The sequence below is a fragment of the Coregonus clupeaformis genome, chromosome 21, assembly GCF_020615455.1.
Source record: "Coregonus clupeaformis isolate EN_2021a chromosome 21, ASM2061545v1, whole genome shotgun sequence".
Classification (NCBI taxonomy): Eukaryota; Metazoa; Chordata; class Actinopteri; order Salmoniformes; family Salmonidae; genus Coregonus; species Coregonus clupeaformis.
The window spans coordinates 18,547,572-18,560,243 of NC_059212.1; the positions used below are offsets into that span (position 1 = coordinate 18,547,572).

At 45.2% G+C, this 12,672-nt stretch overlaps 1 protein-coding gene across 6 annotated transcripts in view; it reads left to right on the forward strand.

Moving 5' to 3' along the window:
- The window catches only part of LOC121535281 (microtubule-associated protein 4), a 65,038-nt gene that overhangs the window by 21,192 nt on the left and 31,174 nt on the right, over window positions 1-12,672 (forward strand). For 5 of the 6 annotated variants that reach the window (XM_041842172.1, XM_041842173.1, XM_041842175.1 and 2 more), the window contains exons 3-6: window positions 1,754-1,873; window positions 2,610-2,702; window positions 2,859-3,077; window positions 8,725-10,014. In XM_041842172.1, coding sequence (XP_041698106.1) covers window positions 1,754-1,873; window positions 2,610-2,702; window positions 2,859-3,077; window positions 8,725-10,014 — 1,722 coding nt within the window. The remainder of the gene's footprint in view (window positions 1-1,753; window positions 1,874-2,609; window positions 2,703-2,858; window positions 3,078-8,724; window positions 10,015-12,672) is intronic. The other variant, XM_041842177.1, reaches the window with a different exon arrangement.

Below are 12,672 nucleotides of genomic sequence, written 5' to 3' on the forward strand. Positions count from 1 at the left end.
CCTGAGACACATTACAGTATAGCCTAGTCTAGGCCAGACATCAACTGACACTTTAGACCATGTGGGCTGTATTCAATGTGTTTGTCAGGTGTTGGAGGTGGAGTTTGTCAGGCGTTGGAGGTGGAGTCCCAACTTTGATCTTACTGTCGACATGAAAAAATACTACAGTTTACTATGGAATACAACAGTACTTACTATAGAATTCTATAGTAAACTGTAGTATACAGTAGAATACTATACTACACACTGTATTATCCCTCGATCATGTGTAGTACTTACTATAGAATGTTATAGTATACTGTAGAATACTATAGTAAATACTACAGTATTATCCGCAAAAACAACACTGTAGTAAATACTACAGTAATGTCCGTAAAAACACTACAGTCCGCAAAAACACAACCCTTTTATTTTACTATAGTAAAAACTATAGTATTTAATTTGCATATACCCTGCCCATTCCCCTCCCCCATATCACAATTTGTGCCACCCATGTGAGAAACCTACATGCCAGGTATAGACGATATATTGTGTTCCTTACAGGTTATAGAAAATAAGTTATGGAAAATGTTCCACTTCTGGAAGGTTTCCACTTCTATGTAAAAGAGAATAAAACACAAACACAGTAATGTCTGCAAAAACACTACAGTATAGTGCAGTCTGCAAAAACACTACAGTAAATACTACAGTATACTACAATCAGCAAAAAACACTACATTAATTACTATAGTATATACTATAGTTTTCTTTTACTACAGTATTTATACTATAGTTAACTGTAAATACTACAGTATACTACAGTAAATACTACAGTCAAGTCTGCAAAAACACTACAGTGAATACTATAGTATTTATATCATAGTATACTATAGTATTGTTTTATGTGGGTGTGTTCAAATACTTATTATGGAAGGCACTGTAGCCTACATTGAAACAAGGAGGGTCATTTTGCCCGTTTGGTCAGTCACCAATTTAGCAATACAAGGGTAGTTAGCTAGCTAATGAAGCAGGCTAGGCAGACTGGTTGAGTTAGCTGGCTAGCAGTATGTAGGCCTGGCTGTATTTTTCATTTACTTTGTCAATACCGATTGTTCCTAGTAATGATATGCTTGTTGTCACTTCACAACTGTCTCTTGTGTAACCACCGCATAGCTAGCTGGCAAAAAATGTAGGATGTAAACAGCAGCATGTAATGTTATCTAGTCAAACTGTAGAGGAATGAGAAACTTACCATTACGTTTCCCATTAATTTAAACTACTGTCATGAAACTGAAAATGTTTGATGTAAACATAGAGAGTAGACTCTACTTCCAAGTAGACGTTTTTAGTTTTCTTCTAGGACGCCAGACAGGCGATCTACACCAGTTTGCACTAGCAGGAGCTGGTCCCAGGCAAAATGGCGTACCCCCACCGAGAAAAATGACGGACCGACTGAGAGGCTGATTAGAACTAGAATTCCTATCTATACTGTCTTTGGTGGATACTTGTGATACTGTATCCACCAAAGATAGTATATCATACCTGTGAAACTTTTGAAACTTTCTTTCCCCTTTAATTTCCGGACAGGGTGCAAAGGCCCCCAAAGCGCCATCGCCTTTGCTCAAATGTGTCACTTTAACTTTAAGGCAGGGGGCAACAGAGCTAGGTGCTTTAGGCTAACATGGTCACATGACATGGTCATATGGTCCTGTGTTTGACATTTGATTTTCAGTCCTGATGTTGATGTTCAGTTTTTTGCCTCTCTTCATTGCAGGCTCCAGTATGATGCCAGGAGGACAGATGGGGACGGGGATGCAGTGGCAGGAACCAATGGGAGAAAAACGTCCCTGTCCAACTGGACAACAGTCTGCCTTCAATGCTGACTACATTTCAGGTGAGTCCTTTTTCCCCGTTTCTATTCCTCTAGTGTTTTATGCATGCTCAACAAGTCAAAAAGGCAGTGAAAAGGCATTTTGTGGAAGGACAGGTTTCCACTGTTTCTATATCTGAACATATTTTACTGCCATTAGTGTTTTTCGATTCTGTCATCATCAATAGCCTAAGATGCTAAAGATCCCTCTGTGGCATAGCCTACTAAGCTTTCTAGGCACCTAGAGCTCCCTTGATTCAGAGGGGTTGGGTTAAATACAGAAGACACATTTCAGTTGAATGCATTCAGTTGTACAACTGACTAGGTATCCCCCTTTCCCTTTCCTTTCCAAGTATCCCTGGCACAGCCTGGGCACTCTTAGCAGTGTAAACTGGGCATTACAGTGTTGCAGGACACCTAGTTAAAGTGAGGCTGTTGTTGTTGTCTTCTTGTTGTTGTCTTCTCTGACCATCTGGACATTAATATTTCATGGCTGACTGAGAGTTAACTGAGTTATGTGACTGTGAATGTGATTACCATCTCCTTTGGGGTTTTTAGCCTGGCTATTGATTTGTGTCTGTGGTGTACTCATCTGTCATTGGTAACTGACATCTGATATCCCCTGATATTCTCTCTCTCTCTCTCTCTCTCTCTCTCTCTCTCTCTCTCTCTCTCTCTCTCTCTCTCTCTCTCTCTCTCTCTCTCTCTTTCTCTCACTCCCCCCTCTCTCTTTCTCTCTCTCCCCCTATTTCATCTCCAGGCCCAGTGTCTAGTATGATGGGGATGCCTGGTGATCAGTGGGGGAACCAGAACAAAGGAATGAAGGACAGCAACATACCAGACCCTCTCATGGGTACTGCTTAGCAATACTGTACAGTGTTTATGTAACACCAGCATGTAGTGCTTATTACTGTGTCTTATAGCACAATAGAGTAGTAATAACCTGTGTAATAGAGTAGTTATAACATGAAATGTAGTATTAACCTGGGTGTCTTAATTCCACTCCCAGGTTTCTCCCAGCCAGGGATGATGAATATGAACATGGGTTCAGGAGGTATGGGGGGCATGGCTCCATTCCAGACAGGCATGCCTCCTATGGGCAACTCTAAGAAAGCCGCTCCTCTGTTTGACTCTGAGCCCCACAAGCAGTCCCAGGCCCCCTTTAAGCCCAATGACCCGTACCCCTCTGCCCCAGGCCACAACACCCAGTCCCAAGACAACTCTGCAGGTAAGAGGTTGTCTCACACAGAGCAGCTAGGTGGGGGGCCTGGCGTGGGATGTCCAGAGGTCCAGTCACCAGTTAAAACACGGTATCAAATGTTAGGAAATCAAATAAGTTTGGATGATGATAGAGCTTCAATTTGACCGTGAACAGGGTAAACTGTAGCCGTCACTTTTTCCTCAAAGTGCCAGACTTCAGTCATCTTCATCCAAAGGGAAGGTTTTAGATACTGTATATTACCTCTGTTTTATTTTTCAAACTAAATGCAGAGCTTGTAGTTAAAAGCCAGCTAGTGGTATTAGTTGTTTCTTAGTGGGGCGGCCATCGGAGCAGAAATCCAGTATTGCTCCGGCTTAAATTATGTTTCACTCTCAGACAACCAGGGTACAACCTTCTGGACCTTTCCAGCCCTCGGCCATCTCTTCTTTGGTTTATTATGCAATACCTCAGACCTTTATGAGACTTTATCAAATTTGTTTGAGAAGCAAGAATAATTATGTGATGAGATACTGTCACGATCGTCTAAGGAGGAGGACCAAGGCGCAGCGTTGAGGGTGAACATATTTATTTAGAGAATGATCACACGATCAAAACAACAGACGATAACGTGATGTCTACGGTTTAACACAAACCAAATAAGAACAAGAAACCACAAATAATGAATGCCTAACGGCTACCTAAGTATGACTCCCAATCAGAGACAACGAGCTACAGCCGTCTCTGATTGGGAGCCACCCTGGCCAACATAGATATACAACAACTAGAACATAAACAAATGAAAACTCACACCCTGGCACAACATACTAGAGTCCCCAGAGCCAGGGCGTGACAGTACCCCCCCCTAAAGGCGCGGACTCTGGCCGCGCCAACCAAATACAACAGGGGAGGGACCGGGTGGGCACTCCGCCTCGGCTGCGGATCCGGCTCCGGACATGACCCCCACTCCTTCTCTAACCCCCCAAAGTACCCCTGGTCCGGTCTGGCCCTGCTGACCGGAGCTGAACTGAACACTGGTGGAGCGGATTGCTCTAGCTCCGGCGAAACGCACCACTGACTTGGTGCGGGGAGCAGGAGCGGGCCGGACCGGGCTGACGACGCGCACCACTGACTTGGTGCGGGGAGCAGGAACGGGCCGGACAGGGCTGACGAAACGCACCACTGACTTGGTGCGGGGAGCAGGAATGGGCCGGACTGGGCTGGCGACGCGCACCACAGACTTGGTGCGGAGAGCAGGAACGGGCCGGACAGGGCTGACGAAACGCACCACTGACTTGGTGCGGGGAGCAGGAATGGGCCGGACTGGGCTGGCGACGCGCACCACAGACTTGGTGCGGAGAGCAGGAACGGGCCGGACAGGGCTGACGCGAAACGCACCACTGACTTGGTGCGGGGAGCAGGAATGGGCCGGGCCGAGCTGGCGATGCGCACCGTAGACTTGGTGCGAGTGGCAGGAACAGGCCGGACCGTACTGGGAACACACACCACTGGCCCTACGTGGGGATCAGGAACAGGCCGGACGGACTGGCAACACACGCCAGTACCTCTCGCCGTGCCTCTACATCTTCCACCCCCTCTTCGACCAGTGGCCCCCGTAACCTGGCGGCCTCCTCTGCCAATCCGCTGGGCCGCTCTGCCGCGGTCTCCTGCTGGCCCGTCGTCCACGGCGTTAGCCCCCCCCTAAAAATTTTCTGGCCGTCTCCCCTACCCCTGGACCAGGTCTCCATGTCCCTCGCCAGCCTTTCTCCCTTCTGCCACAATGTCAAGCCCTTCTCTTCCTCACTCGGCTTGACCCAGTCGAGGAGGCGAAGGAGATCTGTTAGGGATCTCCCTGGCGATGGCTCCTGGACACGCTGCTTGGTCACATCTTGGTGGTTTCTTCTGTCACGATCGTCTAAGGAGGAGGACCAAGGCGCAGCGTTGAGGGTGAACATATTTATTTAGAGAATGATCACACGATCAAAACAACAGACGATAACGTGATGTCTACGGTTTAACACAAACCAAATAAGAACAAGAAACCACAAATAATGAATGCCTAACGGCTACCTAAGTATGACTCCCAATCAGAGACAACGAGCTACAGCCGTCTCTGATTGGGAGCCACCCTGGCCAACATAGATATACAACAACTAGAACATAAACAAATGAAAACTCACACCCTGGCTCAACATACTAGAGTCCCCAGAGCCAGGGCGTGACAGATACCTAACCCTCTTTATAAAAAATATTTCCTTAGATAATCTCCCTGAGGCCTAATTTAAGCGCTCAGTTATATTTGGAATAGAGGATTTTTCTTAAAAGATTTATCATGAGCTCCTTCCTCACCTTTGATACTGCTCTCTGAGTGAGGCAACCACATAGACTAGGAGTAATGTGCCTTCAGGCAGGAGGCCAGGCTGAGGCTTTGGACTATGATGTACTCTTTACTTTTTAAATACCAATATTGCATGAAACATAGATGATAATGCTACCGGATCTCCTGCACAAAGGTGTTTTTTATGGCAACATAATCAATAAAGGACGTTGAGGAAAATAGCACATCAATCAATTAGAGAGGAGGGCAAGGATACTCAATTTAGAAAAAGCCATTATCATTAACGATTGGGGAGGGGAGGGTATTATTATTTTTCATTTCTCTCTGCCCTGTCATGACAAGTATTGGGGTGGTACTACCCATCAGTATTAACAGAAAAACATGGACGGAGAGAGGATTGCCCACTGTAATGTCTTTATCACAAAATTAAAAAAGTGCATGCGATGTATGTTTTTGTGTGTACAGTATCTTTCATTTATTCATGTATGTATGTTTTTAAAGTGTGTATGAACTATGATTTTATGATTAGATTTTCTTGCATTAATATGGTCTACTACTAACATTCTCCTCCTCAGTGTGTTTGTACTAGGTTCTCCATGTCACATGACCCCTTCCTCTGGGTTCATTGTTTGTCTGTGTTTGTCTATGTGACCTGCCTCTGTTGTTGTTCTGCAGCATGTCTGTTACTTGTACATTCATTCATATGCTCATCTGCTTATGCGATGTGCTGTCAAGTATACAGTACACACCACACTGCTCAGTCTCAGCCAATCTCCATTCTCCCCCTGCCCTGCCAGAGAGAATCACACCCAATCAGCTGCAAGCTCAGAGCATTGCAAACAAAAAAACTGTCTCTCTTAAGGCTAACATGTAATCCATAAGCCTAAAAGTCACATTCTATAAGCCTACTGGCCAGGCCGTAAATAAAGGATAGTGGCGGTTGTGTCAATATTATTTAAGTTTCAAGATTAATTAGGATGCTTACTTGCAGGTTCTTTCTCGACAATGCAATAACTATAAGAAATAATAAAATATAAGAATACGAACATAAAGTAAATGGCTCAGTAGAAAATAAACATTTTAGCATAAGTATAATACAGGAAAGTACAATTTATAGTACATTATTTACACATGTATTAGATAAAGGTGGGCTTGGGGGCAACTGTTTCAATTGTGCAGTATTAGCAATAGTAAATAAGAGTGGTAGCAGCAATTGTGTGTGTGTGTGTGTGTGTGTGTGTGTGTGTGTGTGTGTGTGTGTGTGCGCGCGCTAAGGTGCGGAGAGTCAGTGCAGGTGGTCAGTCCAGTTCAAGTGTTCAGCAGTCTGATGGCTTGTAGATAGAAACTGTTCATTGTTATCTGACCTCATGCTGCGATACTGTCGTGACGTGACTTTCATTAATCTGATGACTGTTATTTATCAAATCAATAATAATAATATGCCATTTAGCAGACACTTTTATCCAAAGCAATCATGTGTGCATACATTTTTACGTATGGGTGGTCCCGGGGATCAAACCCACTACCCTGGCGTTACAAGCGCCATGCTCTACCAATTGAGCTACGGAGGACCAACTAACTATGTTTAATTGTTACTCGATTAAATGAATCATGTAACAATTAACTCATTAGGATTTGGGGCACCACGGAAGAGGTTGTTTAAAGAGTTACCATCAACTGAATTAAACTCTAGAAGGTATATATATCTATTACATCGATAACAGTCACTTATTAATAATTTCCTCTTATCATATCATCATTCTGAACAGTCGTAAACTTCTTAGATCTGCAAAAAACCCAGCCTTACTCATTATTCAGTACTACACAAATGTGTTTAAGTATTTATTTACTAGTTAACTAAATAATAACACAGAATAAACATACACACTTAATACATGAGAGAAAGGTCCCAGCGGACTAACAACAACACGACGGCTTGTTACAAAAGAGGGTGGGGTAGAGAGAAAGAGAGAGACAAAGAGAGACACAACACTTGGATACATTTGGAAATTACTCTCACAGTAATCATAATACTTTGCACACGAACCACCGCCCGTTTGGAGTAAGAAATCATGAATGTAATTACGTGTGAATGCCTTAGTTCTCAGTTTATCTCTGTCGACACCAAGCCTTCTTGGAAAGGGTTTGGCTGTGTCTCCTCGAATGTAAGGCTCTGATTGTCCACAAGAGGTCACAATGTCCTTCTTCTTAGCTGTACAAGTGATTGTCTGAGAGGGGAGTTTTCTCCTCTCTCCACCTCGTGTTGATAGTCAGAGTTTGAACCACTTTACACGCACAGCTGCAGCCTGGCAATGTTCGAGTCTGGGAGGTGAGGTTATCTTCTTTACCTCGTGTTGAGGTTCAAAGTTCCAACCATTTCAAGTGTGTAGCGACCGCTTCATGCTTTCTGGTCTGATATGTTAATTCTTAACCCATCCCTTTATACACTCTGGTTAAAGGGGTCGTAACTGTCATGCTGACACGCTCACTGATCTCCCTCGGGGCGTGGCTACTTACTTGTGCAAAGTATTATCAAAAACTATAAATCACATTCCTATCTTAACAAAAACACTTTCATCAGTCTTCATATTTCATAAACAACGTAAAGGATGAAAACTTGACATATATAGTGTGTATACTTTTCAAGTTACAGTATTTCCTTCATACCATTTTTAATGACATCACAAAATAGGAACCCAATTGACAATATTGTTCTATAGACCTCCTCTGACCATTCCCCACGTTCATATGTTATAAATATTGTTTCAGTATTCATAATTTGAACATTAGAATTTAGGCGGGAAAAGTCTGTTAGACAAAGGAACATTCCTTTCACCAATACTAGAGGGTAAAGAGAGAGTCCTCTCCTGCTTAAACTTCCGACAGGGCGTGAGGTGTCAAAGACCCCACATCAGTTCCCTCCTCCCCTCTGCGGGTGAGAGGGGTCTGGTAGAAGTTTATCCATTGTAAACCTGATCTGCCCATTTACACCACAACAGGACAGTCATGACAATACTGTCTGCCCAACAGTAAGGGAGTGAACAGCTCGTGGTTGGGGTGTGTGGGGTCCTTGATGATGCTATGGGCCTTCCTCAGGCACCGTTTCAAGTAACTTACAGAAATTCAAAGCTCAAGTCACAATTTGATTTATTGAATAGTTTTTATTTGTAGTTTAAAATATAATTTTCTACTCAGTCGTTGAGTTTCATAAATGTAGGTATGAATTTCTATGAGCAGATAAGATATACCCAGATTGTTTGGGAGATGATTGCCAATTGGTTGTTGGTCTTCTTTACAATGAGTAGTGACATTCCTTCCTCCTCTCTGCTCATCAAAAAGTTTGGACAAACCCAAACCCCTGGGCAGGTGGTGAGTCTGGGCTACAAGCCTCAGAGGGTCTCACCCTCTCCCCCAGCGACTCAGTGGAGGAGAGCCCCAACTCCGACCCCCTCAGCCCCCACGGCTCCCACAGCCAGCAGACTGGCCTTGGGGACGAGAGTGGGACCGAGGGGGTCAACAGCAGCAGCAAGCAGCAGAAGAGGAAGAAAAAGAAAAGGAGGTCCAGGGAGGAGGTGTATGACTTCATGGACAGGCAGCAGGCTCCGGACTCGAAGGAGGAGCAAGGCGAGACAGAGAGCGGAGCCTCGGACTGCCCTCTGAGCCCGTCCTCCCCGAGCAAGGAGGAGAGCTGGGAGTGTGAGATCCGAGGGAGGGGTGGGGTTAGGGGCAGGAAGAATAAGAGCAGGATGAAGCTGCCAGAGGAGTGGGGGCCAACACCCCAGGAGCCCATGACACCCCATGCCACCCCAGCCTCGGTGTCTGCAATGGTGATGGCCTCTGGTCCCTTAAGTTCAACCCTAGAGAACATCTCCTCCCTCATAGCCGACCCCCAGACTAACCCCTTTAGCAGTTTTATAGAGGACACCAAACTCTCTCTCACCTCCACTGCCCCACCCGTCACTGAGAACCCCAAGCCCAGTCACATCCTCAACAAGGACCCTGCCCTTACAGACACTTCCACTAGTAACTTGAACATGTTTGAGCAACCTTCTCCAGCCAAGCTCAATGTGGACTGGGAGGCTGAGGCTCCCATTAAAAACACTGCCTCTGTTCCCCTCCATTATGAACCCATGTGTATTGATGACTTTAAAATGCCCCCTCCCTTAGCCACTAAAGATGTCCTAGCCCCCAAGAAGGAGGAGGCAGCTCTGTCCTTTACTGACAAAGCCTCCTCTGATCATGGCCGTCCTGAGGCCAACGCATCTATTACTGACCAGAGGCAGCTGGGCACTCAGAGCTCCCCAGGCTTCAGCCCCCAGGTCTCACAGACCTTCTCTTTCCTAGACTCTGTCCTGCAGACCCCCCCAGCCAGCACTCCTGCTTCACAGCCACAGGCCCAGTCTCAGACCACCACACCCCAGGGCCCTCCTCCAAACACCACCACCTCTTCTTTCCAGAGCACTCCTCCTCCACTGTTTAGCCACTCCTCCCAGCCTGATCACGACACTCCCAGTCCCCGCCCTGCAGTGGGCTCAGGCCTCAACCCTGCAGCCCTGCCCTTTATCCCCACCGCACTGCCACTCACAGAGCACCAGGAGCCACCGCTGCCAGAGTCCCCCCTGCTGGAAGGTTGGTGACACTGAAGAGGGGACATATCTATCTATCAGTATGCGGGTGAATGATGACATTATAGTGCATGGCTCTCTCTGTGGACTGGGCCTGCTGTTGCTCGGCCATTATGTGTTTAATAGCACTATTAGTAACATGCTAACTAATTACCACTATTCTTTAATCTGACTGCGTCTGACTGAGTCCCTAATGGCTGGGCCTTGAGTCCCTCTATCCTGACTGACTGTCTGGCCTGTCTCTGTAGTGCTGTTATGATGATGATGATCATGATAATAACACATTCATTGCTATGTGTCTGTCTACTTACCTGATTGTGTCAGCTGCCCAGCCCAGCTCGTTTTACCTCCTATCTCTCTCCTTTCTAACACTGTAATCATATACTAATTACTCTACTTGCTCTGTAGATTACTGTGTGTGTGACTCTTGAGTGACTCCACTCTCCTTGGGATAGAATTAGCTAGGTTTCTCCCCCCTGAATGGCATTATCCTAAATTGCAATGAGTAATTATACACCCTAACTCTTTGACATTGACTCAACCTTTCTTCTCTAATCAAAGGGATGTTGGTTTGTAGTGTGATTCTCTCTCTTTCTTTCAAGAGACTGCTTTCTCCCTGACTAAATTATGCTTTTAATTCCTCAAATAGCCATGAGCTGACTGAGGAGTCACTAACTGCTTTTCTTTCACATTCTCTTTCTACTTGTGTATGTGAATTCACTTTCAGAACCATTTTGAACATCTCAAAATGTTCCTGGCTGGAATTCTTAGTTATGCAATTTCACCTTTTTAAAACACACGCACATTTTACTTTAAGGCAATTTTTCATTGGAGATAAAAAATAAAATAAAAAATTGCTCGATGTGCAAGTTGTCATGTAAATGTTTGCATGATTAAGCGAACTGAAATGACTGACAGCTATGTTTTGTCTTTTCTCTCACCCACATGTACTGCATCTCCTGATGATGGCTCTGATGATGATGATGCTAAATAGGTGAGTCACATTTCCATTATTGCATATTTAGATTTCTCCTCAGTGGAATAATATGATGTGAAATCCAGTATTTATTTCTTTCCTCATTTGGTACAAATGTTTGCCACAGGTTTTTGTAATGTTCAAGATTTATTTTACTTTGCCTCTCACAGTTGTTGAGATATTGTCCATGTCAGGAAAAAGTTGGCACGTTTTCTGGCTAGTTTGCTCATTCAGTTGAGAGTTAGTTTGGCCTAGTTCAGAGACTGTACTGTTCTGTGTTGGTCCTTCTTACTTTGGTTTCTCGGTTGGAGATTCCAAGGACTGCTAGCTAAGTTGCCACCCTGCAGTGTAAGGTTGTTGTAGAGACACTGTTCCTCCTTCCTTGATAACACAGGTGTTTTTGGTTGACAAATGGTGGAAGTCGTTAGTATACTGCTTGTCTGTCTGCACCCCTCACATTCCCTTACTCAACCCATACATCCCCATTCAGAAGTCTGTTAATGGGTTATTTACAGATGACCGGGCAGGCGGGTTGGTGTGTGGAGGGACAGTACAGTGAGGGACTGGCCTCTACTGGCCTCTGTATCCTCATCGCACAACCTTCTCCCTCAATCACCATCTTTGTTTTTCATCCCTCCCTCTCTCCCCCTACCAGACTCTCTGTTTTGCTGCCTCTCCCTCTCTTTCTCTCTCTCCATCTCTCCCTATCTCTCTCTCTCTTCTCCCTCTCTCCCTCCCTCCCACCCTCCCTCCACCCCCCTATCTCCCTCCCTCCCTCTCCATCCTCCTCTCCCTAATGCAATATTGATGGCTGGGACTTTTTTGCAGTTACGTAAGGCATGCAGCCCTTGTCTTTTTATAGCCGGTGATCTGTGTGTGTGCAGTAGGCAGAGGGAGACAGAGGCTTGGTGGCTGTGCGATGCTGCAGTCAGGGTTATCCCACCACGCCACCGCTGGTCTGTGTACTGGTACTGCTCTACTCTGCCCTACTCTGTTCTGCTCTGCCCTGCTCTACTCTGCTCTACTCTGCCCTACTCTGTTCTGCTCTGCTCTGCCCTGCTCTACTCTGCTCTACTCTGTGCTACATTGCTCTGCTCTGCTGCATAGTCATTATTCTGGTCAGCCGAGCACAGACCATCCAGCCAAACAAAGAGACCATCCATAAGAGCCAGCCCAGCCTGGCAAAGCATCACCACTATAGTACTGATTGAGATGGGCAGGGCTGGTGCTCGATATAACTTTCTCTGGAAAGAAGGCAAGTGCTTGTTTTACTTTCGCAAAATGCGGCGCTGTGACTGGTTGAAGATGATCCAATCGCTTTAGAATATATTTTGTGCAACGCCCCTCGGGCAAAACAGCTTCAATGGTATCCTTTCCAGACTGATAGCGCTGCGGTAATCAGAGAACACACCTGTGAAGATTCTGCTTGAGATAGCATTACTGGCGACCACAGTCACACTTTTAGCCACTCGTTATTTTTAGTCACTGGATAACGTTTCATTATAATGAAAACTAGATAAGTTGTCATAATAATAACCTGAATAGAAAGAGACTCTCTTGATGAATTGATTTTAAGCTTCAATCCAGAGAATATCAATGTAATCACTTTTCACTTGTGGAAACAAGTTCTTGGATCTTGGATTGAGAATAAGATCTCATGTTGGCAGTACAATCGTTTGCGAATAA